Source organism: Chamaea fasciata, unplaced genomic scaffold, assembly GCF_029207755.1.
Source record: "Chamaea fasciata isolate MVZ Bird 193981 ecotype frontalis unplaced genomic scaffold, bChaFas1.0.hap1 SCAF_1, whole genome shotgun sequence".
Classification (NCBI taxonomy): Eukaryota; Metazoa; Chordata; class Aves; order Passeriformes; family Sylviidae; genus Chamaea; species Chamaea fasciata.
This window is the reverse complement of record NW_027094086.1, coordinates 107,544,527-107,562,334: the sequence shown is the minus strand read 5'-3', so window position 1 is coordinate 107,562,334 and position 17,808 is coordinate 107,544,527. Positions and strand designations below refer to the sequence as shown.

Here is a 17,808-nt window from a genome sequence, read left to right as displayed (position 1 = left end):
GAAGCCTCGAGCTCCAGATCACATCAGTGTATCTGATTTCCAAGTCAGATTGTTGAAAAATGCTAAGGTGGTGACTGATCCTGTGGGGTGTAGGTTACCTTCACTCTCATAGGAAATGAATGTGCTTTGGGGCTGGAGAAAGGGTGTGTCTGCACAAGAAAAAAATTCCAGGAGATGATAACTCTTAGAAACCATTTAGTCTCCATGCAGGGCTTCTCAGAAAGCCACCATACTTCTGCATCGAGAATTAAAATAAATAGTTGTCTTTTCTGACTGTACTTATGATGCAGTGAAAAGAGGCCCTGACTCCACAAGCTGATTTCACATCAGTACAACTGTAATGTGAAGAGGTGAATCTTACCTTTGTAAGGAGACACGAGCATGTTTAAAATACAAAGGGTTGCACCTTTACCACAAGATAAAGCTTATTCAATAAAACTGCTTTAAACAAATTTGTACAAGGCTGCCTATCAAAATGCCTATGTCAGATGTTTTACTTCTTGTGGTACTTGCTGGGTCTGTTAGAATGGAGCTGTTGGCTGAGTGTCTTCTGTCCTTGTCACAAAATCACTTTCTTGGAAGCCAGACCCCAGCTGACATTGGAAGATGAACACAAGCTCTAATAATTTGCATGGTCTCTCTTTGCAGGACTGTGGGATGGAACTGAATGACGAAGACGGACATCGCTGCTACCCACTGGATGAACATTTGCTTTGTCACTCCTGTCACCTGAAACACATAGAGAATGGCACAACCCCAGCAACTGCCTACCAGCACCACTACTAGTCAGCATGGCCAGCATTGGAAAGCCAGGACAGAAGACTTGTTACATGATCTCCCTCTCCCTTCAACCTTCAGCTGATTGCCTGTGCATCTTTTTCGCCAGTCAGCAATGTTCCTATCAAAGGATATGAGAGATTTTTGCTGGATTCACCAAGTTTGTATGCTTGTGGGTTTCAGCTGCATCAAACCATGTCTACTTGACCAAGAATGTGGCATGTTATCTAAACCGATCCGTTTGCTTTTACGTGCCTTTTTCTGCTGCCTGGAGATTCCTCCAGGCTCATTTTGGAACATTCTTCAGTGAAAGCACAATTTGCTCTTGTGCCTCGGAACTCAGATCGTGCCATGCACAATTAAAAAGCCAGAGGCTGGCTTGCCTGCCTACCTGCCTGCCAGGGACATCCCATCAGTCTACTGTTTGCTGAAAGCACATTTCATCAGGTTCCGTGAAGGACACCAACCTATTAGTACCAGCTTTTTAGACACTCCCTCTTTTTATTCATTCTTTACGAAAAGAAAAGAAAGGGGTCTGTGCAAAATGGCACACTCGGACCTTTCAGTTAATTCCCTGAACTCCAGTTTCAAGTCTGGCTGTAAAAGCATCAACTCTCCAGGCACAAACCAGGCAATGCTGTCCGGCAACTGGAGGCCAACATCCCATTTCAAACAGAACAAAAACCTGGAACAAGCTAGGCTAAGCTACTGCAATGACTTGGGGCCCAGGCTTGTGTGTCAGCATGACACACAGGGGCCAGTTCTGCTGTGTCAGAGTCTGAACAGTGCATCATATTTGGAAAGGAAAGGTCGGGATGCTGAAAGTGTGGACATGGGGGAAATCCACCCTCATTCTTGCTTGCAGAGCTTGCTTTCGAAAAAAAACTGTCCATACATAGACAGTTGCCTGAGTTTTCCAGTTTGTCCTCACAGCTCAGCCCTCAGCCTGGCTATTCCTTTTCATGGTGTTTACCTAGCTCAAAGCCATTTCATAGTGGTGCTTATTTAGAGCTCGGGGAGCAAACTTGAGATTGTTATGAAGGCTTTGTTACGCAGGGATTTAGAGCCCAGCTCCACAACCTGAACTCGGATGAGTATGTTGGCATAAACAGATTTGCTCCTATGAATAATAACAGCTTATCTGAGCAAGGGGTTAGAGAGTTTGGCCCTTAGTTTCCGTTCCGCTGAGAAAGTAGGAAGGCAGATTGTTTCTTTTCTTGACCCCACCCCCACTTTATAGTGAAAGAAATCTGTTCTCCTCGTATGTGTTACATGTGTGATAGGTGTGCCTGCAGTGCATGTTCTGTACCTACTAAAGCTGTGCAGCCCCTCATGTACTGGTACTTTCATTTAACAAAATGTTCTTAATTTAAAGCCTCAGATGCAGTTGGGGATCTTAACTACTCTTTCTTTGTGTGGAAAATTAGTTAAATCCTCATGTATCTATGCTGAAGATTTAAATTTGGTTCTGACTGGCAAAGAATGGGATGACATTCTTGAAGATCTTTTCAGTATGGAAAGAACAATAAATTAGTTGAGCCGTGGCACTGAGACTCCCAAAAAGTGCCCATGCTGAAAACCCATTACAGTTCAACCAAACTTCTTTTCCAACAGCACGGATGTAGCTTGAACTTCACTTGATGTAGTCAGACAGCAACGTGTACCCATTTGGAGCAGCACAGGTGTCAGGTAGCAGCAAGTTGCCTGTCTCTGCCGGTGCTAATAAATCATCTTACCATGGCTGAAATGTGAAACTGCCCCGGCCTCAGGATCTTGGTGGGCTTGGCATGGAGTTCCATGGTGCCATCTGACCATCCAGCCCTCTGCCCCATTCAGCTGCAAGTGCCTCTGTCTGTTTCCACTGCTCTTCAGGATGGAGATGGCAGCTCAGGGCAGGAGGCTGGTTCTGCCTGGAAGCCATCCAGAGCTTTTGTGTAGCTTGGCTCTGTGGCACCATTTTTCCTGGGGACATGCATCCCTTCAGTGTGACTGAAAGCTCAAGGGAGGGCATTTTACCACTGTGAAATATATCTTCTGAGAGTTTTACCTGTGATTTTAGAGGAGGTAGAATTGACCCCAAATATGTGAGCCTTCCTAGAGCCTTAAATTTAGCCTCCAAATGGTGGTTAGGAAAGGGATGGGAGCTGACACAAAATGTAAGTAGTGATGATCCAAGGATGGATTGAGGGCAACAACAGCCAGGGCAGATCTCGTAGTGCTCTCACCCCAGTGCATCCTATCAGCTTGTGTCCTGCAGCACAGCTGGGCTGGAGCAGGGAGGGGGCGAGGTGTGACTGTGATCTTAGAACTGTCTGAAGGGACTGAGGTGGAAAATAACACCAGCTCACAATCCCTAGTAAATAATTCAGATAGTCCTGGGCAGGTGGTTCTGCACCCTGGGCTGCTTTTGGCAGCAAAGGCAATGAGAGATCAAAGCAGGTTTTTTTAGTGAGCTGGGAACACCAGCCTTGGTCATCTGTTCCTGTCTCTGAAAGAAGAGCTGCTGTGTAGGTTCAGGCTTTTGCTACCTCTTGATTTTTTAGATCAAGCCCTTGTGCACATTTTTTGGCCTTCATTTTGTAAAGATCTAAAAACACTAGTGGGACTGGCATTTTCTTTTTTAACTGCAGTTTAAGCTTCTGTCTCACCCTTGCAGCCTTCCCCACAACTTCAAAGTAAGCAGGAGAGAAGGAGACAGGGGGAAGAACAATTTTCCTTCATGGAAAGCCTCAAGTGGTCAGCTTGTGGCAAGATGTCTTGCAAGAGCCCTCTTTGCATCACCAGAGAGTTTGGCCTCTGCTCCCACACAGTGTCTTCTTACTCCTGTCAGCCATCCTGTATCCCTCAGCGCTGGGGTAATGAAGGCTGCCCTACTTCCAGTTTTGAGGTCCCCTATAAGTTATTGACTGCTAACACTCTCCTTTCCTATATTTACAAAGAGCTGGAAGTGACAGTGTGAAGCTCTTGATAAAGGAGCCTGTGAGCTTGTGGTTTTGAAGCTAAAGCATCTACTGCACTGCCCTGCACCCCTGTGTGTGTGCTAACTTGCACTGCTTCTATTTCTGGGAGTTTGAATTCATTTAAGCTCAGTATTATTTCTCCCAGGCTGTGAGTGTCTGAGTTGCTGTTGATTTTCCCCAGCTTGTCCCCAGCTCTGCAGCTGCCTCACGGTGGGTCTGGCACAGGGGGAAGCAGGGGCATCCTGGACAGGGGAATCTTCTCCTCTTCCTGACTCTCCACCAGGCATCTGTGGAGCTGCAAGCTCTCACTGCCTGTCTTCAGGCAGCTCCCTCAAAGGAAAAAATACCTCTGAAGCAGGAGGTATGAGGCTTTGTGTCCTCTGAAGAAGAATTTCAAAACATATATTAAATTCCACCTATCTCCTTGCTGATACACATCGGGTTTTGCTGTTCACATGAACCTTGTTGCCTTTTAATTTATTAAGGAGCTATGAAAATGTGCTATGAAAAGTTAGTCCTGATTCCTCCCCCAGCAAGTTCTTCTGACTGGTTTTAAAGTAAGGGACCCTTGGAAGTCCCATTGTGCTGTTAATGAGTAACTCTCATGCAAATAGTTATTCAAGTGAATTCCCTGAAGCCTGCTTTCAGGAATCAGAGCTTAAAAGATTTTTTCATTCAGATCATGCTGTTAAATTTCTGTTGCTTAGAATACAGAAACTCATTTAAATAGAGATTTTTGCATAAGAGCCGGGGGGACGGCCCCAGCTACAGAAGCAGCAGACATTTTTGTGTAATTTAAAGTGTAAGAAGCACCTGTGATCAAAGCAATTTGGGAAACTGCCCTGATGTTAAAACACAGGGAACAGCAGTTTCTAACACTCTGGTAAGGAGCATTTGAAAAGATCTGTGGCTCTTCAGTTTCTGAATTTCATTTGGGGGCTTTTAAAACATTTTCCCAGTCTTTCAAAGTTTAAATGCTTTTTTTTTTTTTTAAAAGAACTTTTTACTACAAAGTGAATAGCTGCTTAGTCTGGAAATGATGGAGTTTCATCAGCAGTCAGGTGTGATGTGGCAGTCTTGAAAGGGGGAAACTGGGCTTCCAAGAGTTGGCATGGGTCTGGCTGGCCATTCCAAAGAAAGGATTATCTTTTTTTGGGGGGGGAAAAAAAAAAAAAAAAAAAAAAAAAAAAACACACACAAAAAAAACCACACACACACAAAAAAAAAAAAAAAAAAAAAAAAAAAAAAAAACCACACAAAAAACATGTGGGCACTGACCGCTTGTTGTGCGCTCACTTTTGGGGTGGTGTGTGCATTTGTGTCTGTGCACATGGGTGTGGGGCAGATGCTGCCTGTGACACACCTGCCTTTCACACCCCTGTGCCCATGCCAGGTGCTTGTAGGTGCCTTCTAAGCGACTTCCTGTGCATGAATGTAATGACAAGTTGACCCAGGCTTCATCACTGATAAATACCCCTGGAGTCAGTACCTGCGGGCAGGGAAGGGCTATGACCAGATCCACATCCCTTTCCCCCATCCTGTGAGTGCCTGTGCCACTGGGAGAAGCTGGGAAGAGGTTTGCATCTCTCATCATCACACAGCATTTGTGCGTTCATTTTTCTTTCCCATTTCTGTGTCCTGCTGCTCGCTGGCTGCAGTGGCCCTGGCTGTACTTACTGAAGCCGACTGGGTGGACATCTTCCTGTCAGGAGCCCAGAGAGGGCTTGGAACTGCTCACTCACCCTTTTCCTAAGGAGAAGCAAAGCTTTCCTGAGCAATAAAAATCTTTAGCCTGCTTTCTTCCAGGGCAGCCAGAAGTTTGTGTGGCAATATGCATCTGCAACCCACTCAGACACGACTGGAGATGGGAAGAAACTGTCCCCACGTGCAAATACACGGAAAAGAGTCCTGTAAAGGCAGGAATGCCCTGCGACCCTGGTAGAGGGATGACTGGGCTGCAGCGCCCAGCTCTGCCGGCACCAACCCTCCTCCCCACGCAGCAGGTCTGCGGGAGTATGGCCAGGCAGGGACCCAGGCACACACACCCAGGCTCTGGCTTTCTGGATCTGGAAGGCAAATCCAGAGCCTGGCTAGCAATACTGAATGGTACTAGTTATTTTATGTTTCCTTCAAAGCTTGGCTTCAGGAGAGAGTATTTTTGGATTTGTGCTGGTGTAACTAACCTTAGCCTCCTGTGAACACAGTCCTTTTCTTCAGTGCTGTTAAGTATTTATAAAGAATGAAGACCAGTAGCAGAACAAAGCCACTGGCCTGTTGTGATTTCAGTGATTAAAGACAGTATCTTAAGCAACACTCAGAGTCCAGTCTTTCCTGAATTTACAATGATTTACAGAGTCCATAATGGGGGGAGTTATGCTGTGAAATTATGGTTTTTCAACCTCTTCCTTACTCCTGTCCCCCCACCTCAGTGGCTGAGGGTGGGGAGAGCCGCCTCAGTGGGGTTGACTGGGAATTTCCAGTCCTTTGCAGGCAGCTGGGATTTGCTGCAGCTCCACGGGAGGCTGTCCTGCTCTGGCATCCTTCTGGGGAGGCCCAGGTCCCAAGCTGAGGAGGGATGTGCTGCATGTGGGAGCAGGCTCTGACCCCAATATGGGAGTCTCCTTTGCAGCATTGGTGGGGATGGGTTTCTTAGAAGGTTTTGGGTAGTGTTCCCATGGCTCTGAGAGTCAGGCAGCTGCATGGTGCCCCTGCTATGAGCTACCAGGTGCCTCACGCCTGAAGACTGAATGTTGGCCAAGCAGCACCACAGCAGCTTGGAGCTATCAGCTAAAATGAAGCAAATAAATAGGAATAACTAATTATAGTTCCCCCTCCTTGGGGCAAGAAGCTGCCCAAACCTGGGACATGACTCCCAGAGAGCTGGGTCCGGTGGGAAACCGGCCAGGAGGTGCCCCAGGTTTGCTCCTTGCCAAACCCCACGGCCTGCAGGGTCAGAAAGGGCGGCCAGATGGACACAGCAGCTGTCCCTGAGTTGGGGGGCTGCCAAGGGCAGGAAGCCCTGTCACGCCACCCAACCCTGTGTAGACCCCCACACTGGGGGCAAGAAGGTGGCAGCGGTGGGCCTGTACAGAAGTGTGGGGGGGCAGTCGGCAGCACCCTCGGCTCGAAGTACAAGGGAAAAAAAAAAAGAAAAAACATGAGCCGGGGTGAAAAAGGAGCAGCCGAGCCAGCCAGGAGTCGAACCTAGAATCTTCTGATCCGTAGTCAGACGCGTTATCCATTGCGCCACTGGCCCTGCTCGAGAACTCGCTGCTGCCCCCGCGGAGTTCACCACAATCCCCTCGCGCTGCCTCAACCAATGGCGGCGCCGGCCAGCCCGCCCGGCCCCGCCTCCTCCCGCCATAGGCAGCGCCCCGCCCTGGGCCGGCCAGCGCGCCCGCGGAGGTTTGTCCCGAGCGGGGCCCCGTCGCTCCGGCCCGGGGACGCGTCAGTCGGGCGGGGAGGGAGCGGCCGGGTCAGAGCGGAGCCGGCGGCCGGGGACAGCCCGAGGGGACGGATGGCGACGGCGGCACCGGCGGGAACCACGGCAGCGGCGGCCTACGCCAGCCTGAAGCTGTGAGTGACCCCTTGGGACGGGGGTGACGCGGCTCTGGCACCTGCCAAAGGGGAGGGAAAGGGAAGGGAGGAGCCGCCGGTGGAGCCACGGTCGCCCGTCCCTTGCTGTCCCCTGCCCTCCCCCGGCCTGTCCTTTGCCCCTTCTGCCCATCGCTGCTCCCTCGCTCACCCGGGTGGCCGCGAAGGGCTTGGCCTGAGGTGGCGGTTGCGTGCGGGACGAGTAGGGAGGACTTTGGCCGGGGACATGGGTCCCCTGTCGCCGTCCATCGCGCGGCGCTGCGGGCGGGCGGCTCCCGTGTCTGTGTCCGGGCGGTCAGTGCCGGTGGGGCTTCCCTCGGCGTCAGCAGCCAGGGCTGCCTGCTGCCTGCGGAGGCTCCCTCCCTGGAGCCATTCCAGACCCACCTGGGCGCGTTCCTGTGTCACCTGCTCTGGGTGACCCTTGGCAGCGGGGTTGGGACCGGCTGCTTTCCGGAGGTCCCTTCCAACCCTGACAATTCTGTGGTCCTGCCTTCGCGCTGGTGGGCGGCTGCTGTAGGGCACTGGTGTGCGGCTGTGTGTGCGCAGCGCCGCTCCCCAACAGAAGGTTCCCCAGTGCTTGTCCATCGGTCTCTCGTGACACAAATGGGCTTTTTTTTTTTTTTTTTTTTTTTTTTTTTTTTGTGGTGTATGATGGTTTTGATGCCGGCTGATGACTGAACTTTGAGGGCTTTGAACTTTCAGCACTCTCCTGTGCGGTGCCTGCTGTGACTTTTCCAAATAAATTCTTCTAACTACCCGGTGTAATTTTTTTTATTGAAACAGTTTGTCTTTCACGGGAGACTGTAACCCTTTGAACGTGTGTGTGTGCCACATGTTTGTTTGCCGCCTTTAATACAGCAGCAGAAGTTGCATAACCAAAAGCAGTGCAAAGTTAACGCTGCAAGAGGCATCTCCATTATAAACCCTCACACCGACCGGTTCAAACTCCCGAGGATATTGTTCTGAGCAGGAGACTCTTCATGACTGTCTGAAGCCAAAAGTGAAGTGTCTTTGTGTGTCCTAAAGGCATCCCCAGGCGTTTGACCTCTAAACAGTAGCTGGAAACTCCATAATTGAGTTACCGAGGCCATTTTCAGGCAGCAGTGTCTGAAAGTGACTCTTAAGCCTGATTTAACTGTACTTTATGCTCTGTTAGATTTCATTTGACAGTCATCTTTTGGATTCCGAGCAAACAGATCATTTGGAGACCTATATAAACAGTTTGCTATAATGCTGTTATGTGTTTCAAAGTCACCAGGCTTCTTATTTTGGTTAGGTAGTTATATGAGGTTACACCAACCCTGGAGATAATTGAGTTTTGCTGAAGAGTAAGATATCAGTGATGGCTGAAAGACTTTTCTTGACAGAAAGCTTTTTTTCCTTGCTTGCTTGCTTGCTTTTTTTTTTTTTTTTTTTTTTCCCCCTCATGTCACCTTAGCAATATTTGTCTTTCTTTAAGCTGGTCTTCTGCTCTTTTTGGCTGCAGAGGAGCAAAGGTGAGTTGTCTGTGTAGCAGTGGTGTGACTTGTAGTGCACAGTTGTTCTTACTGAGAATTTTTTCAAGTAAAAGCTCTTTTTTAGATACAGGCTAGTAAAGAATTCTCTCATTCAAGGTTTAATCTTGGCTAGAAGTAGGCTTTGATCTGTTTAGAACAAGGCTGTCTCAGATGTAGTTTAACATGAGTTTTTTCTCATAAATATGAAAACAGAATTGTTTTGTGTTCTGAAAAATGAGCTTATTTTCTTGTCATTACACCCAGTTGTGATAATGGCTGCAGCATTCAATTCAGCATTTGAAGATATAGGGCCATAACTTGGGTGATGAGTCAAACCTACCAGATTGTCAAGGTCAGAGGAGAATGTTCTTATGAAAAAATCCAGGCTGGACTTCAGGTTGAGGGTTTAGTGATGGCAGTGTTTGGATTTTTAACTGGTTACTCACTCTCAAGATGATAAGGTCAGATTCTGCCACTGTGCCTTTTCTGGGTAGTCTGCTGGCTCTTCCCTGGTTGCAGTGCTCTGCAGGGCCCCGTTCTGTATGCCCAGCCACAGGTTCTGACTCTCAACACAAACCCCTTGTGTTTTCCACCTTATCAAAAGTGATGGTTCACGCTCTTTGTGCTTTGATCAGTGTCATCAGTCAGGTTCAGGTGGTAACTGTGAAAGTGCTGCTGTCTGGCATTTGTGCTGCTCATGGAAGTTACTGAGTTACACCAGCAGTTATTGGGAAGACTATGAACCTGAAAAGTGCTATCCATAGTGGTCACCTCTGTCATTGCTATATTTAATGAACTTCTTCTGGTAGCTGCAGGGATAAATTGTAAAATTCAAACAGCTGTTGCTGGTATTGCATCCACAACTGGCAGTGGAGTTGCCAGTCCATGGCAGCTATTCACATATAATTATTAATATACAAGTATTATTGTAATCCAGTTTTTAATGTATAAAAACTGGTTGTTAAGGGTGTCTGCAGAATAGAGAAAATTCTGGCTGTTGTTTTGTCTCAGTTAAAATAACTTTTTTTTTACTTTGTGCTTGGATGAAGATTTATCTTGCTGATAGCCTTCTCAGTGTCCTGTGGGTCCATGACACTAGCTGTGTTTCAGATTTAACTCCTCCTGCCCTTAGTTACGTTGCCTCATATGCTTTGTGAAAGTACTTGACAGTCTTTGGTAGCTACTACACTTGAATACAGTGCCTTCCACTTGTGTGTGTATTTGGGGGGTGGTCTGAAAGGGCATTTTGGTTTGAATGACACTTCCAGAAAAAACAGCTACAAATCCCTTTTCTTCCTGCTCCATCTGAGTGGCTGTCGTGGTAAAGCTCAGGGATGTTGGTTGAGCAGGACATTAGCTTGTGCAGTAAATTATTTTCATCTAGAGTGAAACTTCACTGGAAATAGACATTATGTAGCTAGGACTTTAATATGTGCCTTTTCTGTTCTGTTTTTAAATGGTATTTCCATTAGTTTTCTAAATCCTGGGGTTTTTCTCCCTGCAACAACTACTGCTGTATGGGAGATGTTCCAAGTCCTTGAGCTGTTTCTGCTTGAGGAGTAATATTTATGGGAGACATATAATTAGCACACCTGCTCACCTAGAAAATCTGGAATCTCTGGAGTGCTGAAACCACCAGTGTTAGCTCTGTTACTTAACATACTGTTGGGACTCTGCATAAACTAACATCTTTCCTGTATGAACTGCAGAGCAGTTTGCTGTGCTCAAGATCCCAAATGCATCTCTGTGCAGTACAGGGTGTGCTCTTGGCTTGCTTTATTTCTGTGCTCAGAGGCTGACATCAAAGACTTTCCTGCATTAGAGCAACGTTAAGTATTTATGGTGAAATAATCAATTACTGAAGTCAGGGGTTGGCTGTTGAGGCCTAGAAGGCTTAAGTAATCCTGAGTGAAGGACTATCTTTAGTGGCCATTAGAGCCTGCTGGGTCCTCTTTCATGCTGTATCTGAACACAGGAATATTCCTGTCTGTAAGATCAGCCTGATTAAAGTGTGGGATGCTACTGTGCAGCATCTGTATGATGATACACGATGCTGCTTTATAGCATAACTAACAAAGTGAAACTTCACAACAAATAAACAAAAGAAATACTATCTCGACTGTAAATGAGTCTGATTTTGCACTTGGTGTAAGCAAGCAGTGGTTTGTTCTTTTTTGGTTTTGTTTTTCTTAATGTTTCTGTTATGTTGGGAATCGATACTTTTTCCCTGCAACTTTGAATTGTAGGAATAAAATTTACTGCGTTACTTTATCTCTTGGCATCAATCCATACAGTTTCAGTTGGAGAATATTATCAGAATGAAATCCAAGTCACCTTTAGTAGTATTTGAAATGGGAATTTGGTAATTGCAGTTCTTCTATACTTCTCTTGAGTAATGTGAGTTGCACTAGAAATGTAAAATATTTGTGCTTATCACTTCCTTTGTTTTTTAGCAGTACTGAGAAATAGTTCATTATAATGGTGGTCAGTTTTCCTTTAGTTAAAAAAAAAAGGAAATAGAGGGACTTCAATTTTGTGAAGATTTGACATGCTGTTAAGTTGTAAGGGAAGCAAGATGGTGATGAAGCAAGGTGGTGAGAGCTGATGATGTCTTGTGTGGTTCTAGTCAGCAGTGACAATGTAGCTGAGGAGAAGGCAGGCTCCGCTGTCAGATAGGAAGTTTATACAAAAACAGAATGTGGCTGGGTGTATGAAAACCAGTTCTAAACATAACTACAGGCACTGTGGGCTTCTATAAAATACTGCTTTCCTGATTGTTATTTTTGACATAATACTGACACTTGGACTTTCATCTGTCTTTATTTCATTAAAAGAATAGAATGAATCTGGAATTTCTAGTTGTGAATGAGCATTTCTTCACCATTTCATGCCTCCCTGTGAGATGAGTAAAATTAGCATGTGTGCTATCTAAGCTTGATAGACATCCAGGCTTGCTGGTGAGTACAGTTTGGAGATGAACCTGTTTTTGCATGCTGAGTTCATCAGCTTCCTTTCTGAAAGACAAGTGAGAGGCAATCCTCTTGACTATGGCAGCTTTACAATAGAAAAGGTCATCTAAGTGTGACTGAGACTACTAGCCTGGTTCTGGTGATTGGTAAAGTTGTAAATCAGCACTTGATCTGGAACTGCTTTGAATCTTGGCCTCTTCCACAACTATATTTATTCTAGGAAACATTGAACTTCTTGCACAAATGAAGTAAGGACTAAGTGAATCATCTTTCTGTTGAAAATTTTGTCGAGCACTAATGATTCCACTTCTTGTGAAGCACGAATTTAATATCTTGCAGGGCCTTAGGCTTTCCAATTTGTGTTGCACAGCTGTATTTGAAGCAGTTTTTAAAGGTGATCCCAACAGTGTAGTATTTGTTCAAGTTCTGTCAACTTTATAGATTGGTAACTTCATTTCCTCTTGCCCCTGTTTCCCCCCTCTCTCAAGAGTAAACAACATTTCTGTTTCAGACTGATGCATGCTGCTGAGGCCTTTTTGATCCATTCAGCTGAAAACAAGGATGACCTGCTTTACATGATGCCTTTGTCACCAAATTTAGTCCTGGAGAGGACCATGGGAAGGAGGACCTGGAAGAAATGTGAAACATAAATCTCTAGTTTTGCTTAAACTGTAGACATTGTGTAAGCGGAAATGAGGATGATAAAATTGTTAAAAGGGCAATGGCAGTGGCAGGAAATAATGTGGTCTAGGATTTGAGGGAGAGAAATGCTGGGATCTGATCTAGCAAAGTGGGACATATGACACACATTGAGAGACCAAGCATCATTTGCAGTTGCAGCCCTGATTCTCTCTATTTTCTTTTCAGTTTGGGGATATTGAGATAAAAGACTTCTTGTTCTTCAGGGAGAAGTTGTTATTCTTGCATGTGGTAAAGAAAACATTTGTTTATATGACAATTATTTGAGATTTGTAAGCTTCTTCTCAGTTGGTTAAAAACAGACTTTAACCAGTATGCGTGTAAATCTCTGTTCTGAGACTGTAGTAGTGTCATGGCCTTGTCGCACTTCATAATGTAAGAAGCAGCTTTTAAAAATACTCATCATGGATGGAAATGATTTTTGTGCTCTGTATTGTCAGTAGAAATGTCTTGTCCATGTTGTGCTCTTCAAACAGAGTATTCAAAACCTGAAACTACAGTTCTCAACACTTTGTTTATGACCTGATAAGTTCATGTGTTTTTTCAACTTACTTTGCTTGAGATGCTCAGATGAGTAAGAGCCCATGAGCATCTGTGTTAATGGCACAACACGTCCAATATTGAACTTCATAGAGTTTCTTTCCAGTTGTTGTTTTAGCTGGAATCTTGGGTGTCAACTGACATCCCACAGAAAGATGAGTGTTCAACTAAACCAATTGAAGACAAACTACAGCTTTCTCTTGTGGAAAAAATGCTTCCTGTTGCCTCAAGCCAGTTAGCAGTAGGTTTCTGACTGCATCTTAAATAGTATATCCTCTTTTCATTTCAGATTCTTTAACAAAGTGTGGGTTTGTAGATGTCTTCGAGCTTGTCTTGCCCCTCTTCTCGGTGTACGCTTGTTTGCTTTTTGCTGTAAAAACAGCTCCCATTATTGCTGTGAAACTCCCCTAAAGACCTGGGGGTGCACATGGGCACTTCATCAGAAACAAAAGCAGTGGAAACAAAGTAGGCATTTTAAGGCTTCAGTGTTCAGCAAACTGCATGTTTGTATTTCTTACTCTGATGTTTCTATTTTCAAAGATTAAACGTTGAATATGTGTACATGAAAGATTTAAGGATGGTGATTTACAAAGGAAACACTGTAGATATGTTTAGCACCCATAGACTATAATGAAGCTAAATTATCTGATGAACACTTAACTATTAATTGCTTTACAGTTGGTTATATTACATTGTTTAGTGGATTTTTTAGTTCAGCATTTGCTCTCCTCTGGCTTTCCTCTAATTTCACAGTTAGGTTGTGGAATCGCCATCCTTTGGGAGAGTCAAAATACACCCAAAGAAACAGGGTTTAACTTAGAAGCTGAATAAACTTTGAAGATGGTCCTGCTTTAAGTGGGTGGAAAGTGGGGTCTTTGAGACCTTTTTTTAAGGACTTTGGTGAGTTGATCCTGAGTGCACACTGGAGTAGCTCTATCACTTCGCTCCTCACCGGGATAGGGGAGAGAATATAGAAGGAACAACTCTTGGGTCAAGATAAGGGCAGGGAGAGATCACTCAGCATTTACAATCACTGGCAAAACAGAGCCAACTTGGGGAAATTAGTTTAATTTAGTAACAATCAAATCAGGATAAAATGAGAGCTCAAGACAAATCCTAATACCTTCCCCTCACCCCTCCCTTCTTCCCCATCTCAACTTCACTCCTAATTTTATCTACTTCCTTTTTCTCCCCCAGCAGCACAGGGAGACTGGGAATGGGGTTTGTGGTCAGGTCATCACACTTTCTCTGTTGCTGCTTCTCCAGTGGAAGGACTTTTTCCCCTGCTCCAGCATGGGGTCCCTCTCCCAGAGACAATTCTCCACCAATCTGTCCACAGTGAGTCCTTCTCAGAGATCGCATGAGCTGTTCTAGCGTGGGTCCCTTCCACAGGGTGCAGTCCTTCAGGAGCAGGCTGTTCCAGCATGCTTTCCCAGCAAGGTCATATGTCCTGCCAGGAACTTGTTCCATCACAGACTTCCCATGGGCTCACAGCCTCACACAATGTTCTGAGCTAGAAGGGACCCACAAGGACCATCAAGTTCAGCTGTTAAGTGAATGGCCCATATGAGGATCAAACCCACAACATGGGTGTTGTTAGCACCCTGTTCTAACCAGCATCCCCCTGCTCTGTTGTGGCCCTCCAAGGGCTGTAAGTGGATCTCTGCTCTGCCATGGAACTCCATGGGCTGCTGAGGGACAGCTTTGCCTCCCTGCTCTTTATCAGGGGCTGCAGGGGAATCTCTATTCCAGCTCCTGGAGCACCTGCTGCCCCTCGTTCTTCACTGACCTCAGTGTCTGCAGGGTTGTTTCTGTCACGTGTTGTCACTCCTCTCCCCTGCTGCTGTTGCACAGAAGTGTTTCCCCCTTTTTAAGTGTTATCCTGGAGGTGCTGCCACCATCACTGATGGTTTGGCATTGGCCAGCAGTGGGTCTGTCTTGGAGCTGGCTGGCATTGGCTCTGTCAGACACAGGGGAAGCTTCTAGCATCTTCTCAGAGGAGCCAGTGCTGTAGCCCCCCTGCTACCAAAACCTGGCCCTCAGACTCTCTGATCTAAATCAGGATTCTAATTCAGCTTTCTGAAGTATTAAAAAAAATAAAAGATGCATAGTAATGCAAGATCTATTTTGGGAGAAAGCGCCTAAAAATACCTACCCTGTTACCAGAACAAGGTTTTTAAAACTCTGACCCCGTGTCTTGTCAAGCCTTAAACTAAGAAAAATCACTGTAAGAGTCAAGAACAATAGTTTAAGAGTGTTTGGCTTGCTTTGTTTGTTTGCTGAGCATTTCCTGTGTGATGGCTACAAATCACTTCTGCTGTCAATGCACAGTAGAACGTGTCTGGCTTCTTGCAAATATCACCATGGGTGTATTTTTAGGGAACACTTCTAAAAACTCTGTATGACTGGCACTGAGTTTTGTGCTGGTTTTGAGGGGAAGGAAGGGAAAGATGGCAATGAAGTCTGAACAGGAAGTCAGTGTGTGACTTGTCTGTCTGGTGGAGGGATACATGTTAATGCCCTGTGTGTTGTGTAGACCTGGCTAACATGCTTGGGAAATGGTAGTGTTGAGACAGCCGCTTCAATAAATTATTGTGCTTCTGTGTGCCTCTTGAACTTTGCCATTTCTACTGTGTTGTTTCCAGTGAATTCTTGCAATGCTTATAACACTGATGTGAAACTGGTGTGTTTATCATTTCATACATTATGTTTATGTTTTTTAGACTTGCATTAGGAATGTGGTCTGATCTGTTAGGAAGTTTTCAGTTTAAAAACTTAAGATTTTGCATTGGGTTTTGGCTTACCAGACATGGTTCAAGCTTACAGGCATTAGAGTGGAGCACTGTGTACACAAACTCAGTTTCATATCTTTACAATAATAAAAAAAGGATCAAGGTTATTAAACAGGCCATGAATTTTGCAATAACTGATGAGCTGGACTTGCTGCCTTTTTTTTTTTTTTTTTTTTCCCACACTGTCAACATCAGTGGCTGCTGGGAAGCAATCCAGTGAGGATTTTGTTATTTTGCAGCTGAAATAAGGTGTAAAATTGATTGCTCTGTCCTCAGGTGGTAAAGAGTAAACGAACTCGAAGTAAGTTTTGCTAAACTAATTCCTTTTTCCTCTCTATTCCCTTAAAGGCATATAACACCAGAGAAGTTCTATGTGGAAGCCTGTGATGATGGAGCAGATGATGTGCTTGCTATTGACAGAGTCTCCACAGAAGTGACTCTTACAGGTGACTCTCCTCACTAGTATTTCTCAATACAGTCTGTCCTTTTTGTCTGTTCTGCTCCGAGTCCAACAAGATCTTCAGAACCTTACTGAGATGATACTGACATAATTGTTGGGGGGTTTTTTTGCTACAGTTTAAAACAATGCTTTGTGTTCTGTTCTGCAGAGCTTTGCTTCAAATCCCTTTTGGCTGTGGGTTTGATGCTGTGGGTTACCAGGGTGATAGTGCTTGTCTGTTTTTTGGTAAGACTGTCCATCACAACAGGGGAAGCTGACTCATCAGGCTAGCTGGGGCTGGTGCTAGAAGTTCAAGATCAAACAGGGGAAAGATTGAACCCTGGGGTTCTGCAGCTTTTCCAAATTGCCCTAGTGCTGTCTTTTATGTAAAACTGAAACCTGACTTTTCATAAAGCCTCTAGAAATAGCAACAGTAAAAAATCCTTACTATAAATTTTTGTTCTGTGTTGCAAATCTGGATTCAAATGTCAAGGAGAATAGTTTTAAGCCTGTTGATATCTTGAAAATTTTAGTTTTGTTTTTTAAAGAATGTGAAACAAAGAACTTGGATTAAATAATAGTAAAATGAAGGCAATGGGAGACTTCCCTTTTGATACTTCAGGAGTTTGGCACCACAGTATTACTAATCTCCAAACACAGAAATGCTGCAGTAATAGTAATATAAAAGCAGTCGTTCCCTCTCTTTTATTAGGTTTCTTGTGTACTTCATGTAAGAGCAGTGTGCCCATCCCACTGATACTTTTGCTATTGTAGTATATTGTTTGAATTTCTCCTTCAAAACTGTCAAGATAGTTGTCCCAAGCCTTTTGTCAGTCTACATCTCTCTCACTGCTGCCCTTCCATCAGATGAACCTGCAAGGTATTTAGAGCAAAGGAAGATTCAGGGGTTACCTTTCTCAGTTTTCTGAGTTCTGGGAAAATGCTTCATTCTGGGGGATGTTTTGGGTTTCTTTAGATTTCTCTAAAATCCCTTCTGTTGTTTTAGAAGTGTAGACAAATGAAATTTACACATGCTAAGATTTTTAATTGCTATTTAGGTACTTTTTGGATCTCTTGGTATGTTGTTTTGAATACGGTGTCCCTAGCCACGTCTATGCTGTTGTTGGCAGTTTTGCAGAGATAGCCTAGGTCTTCTGAGAAAAGTAGACCAAGGCTCAGAAAAAGCAAACAGACCTGGGAGGCACAAGCACTTAGGGTTTGGTTGTCCTTTATGTCTTGATAACTTCAAAACAAAGCTTCTGGAAGCTGACTGGAAAATACATTACTGAGGAGTCTACTTGCTGTACTATCATGTAAATAAGCTTGAATTTATTCAGTTGAATGACTACTTTGATTAAATGTGAGAAATTGGTTAGAATCCCAGATCCTCCTCCCAAACCTTTGAAATTCTCATGTTCTTTTCTTCTGCTTTTCAGTTAAAAAAGATGTTCCCCCTTCAGCTGTTACAAGGCCTATATTTGGTATTTTGGGAACAATCCGGTTGGTGGCAGGTAAGGAGAACAGAACTGTGCTCTTTAAAAA

The 17,808-nt window shown here is 44.8% G+C and overlaps 2 protein-coding genes and 1 non-coding gene across 5 annotated transcripts in view; 2 read left to right on the top strand and 1 right to left on the bottom strand.

The window, feature by feature from the left end:
• LIMD1 (LIM domain containing 1) overlaps positions 1-6,050 on the top strand; it is a 33,086-nt gene extending 27,036 nt beyond the window's left edge. Inside the window, exon 8 of the mRNA XM_066192723.1 lies at positions 649-6,050. Coding sequence (XP_066048820.1) covers positions 649-786 — 138 coding nt within the window. The 3' untranslated portion in view covers positions 787-6,050. The remainder of the gene's footprint in view (positions 1-648) is intronic.
• Positions 6,051-6,920: 870 nt separating this feature from the next.
• On the bottom strand, positions 6,921-6,993 carry TRNAR-ACG (transfer RNA arginine (anticodon ACG)). The gene has a single exon. It is a non-coding gene; the product is annotated as a tRNA-Arg (tRNA).
• A 154-nt stretch (positions 6,994-7,147) lies between these two features.
• The window catches only part of SACM1L (SAC1 like phosphatidylinositide phosphatase), a 30,339-nt gene continuing 19,678 nt past the window's right edge, over positions 7,148-17,808 (top strand). For all 3 annotated transcript variants that reach the window (XR_010722475.1, XR_010722476.1, XM_066192704.1), the window contains exons 1-3: positions 7,148-7,313; positions 16,176-16,273; positions 17,703-17,777. Coding sequence is in view for 1 of the 3 variants with exons in the window: in XM_066192704.1 (XP_066048801.1) it covers positions 7,255-7,313; positions 16,176-16,273; positions 17,703-17,777 (232 nt within the window). In the remaining 2 variants the exon portion in view is untranslated. The remainder of the gene's footprint in view (positions 7,314-16,175; positions 16,274-17,702; positions 17,778-17,808) is intronic.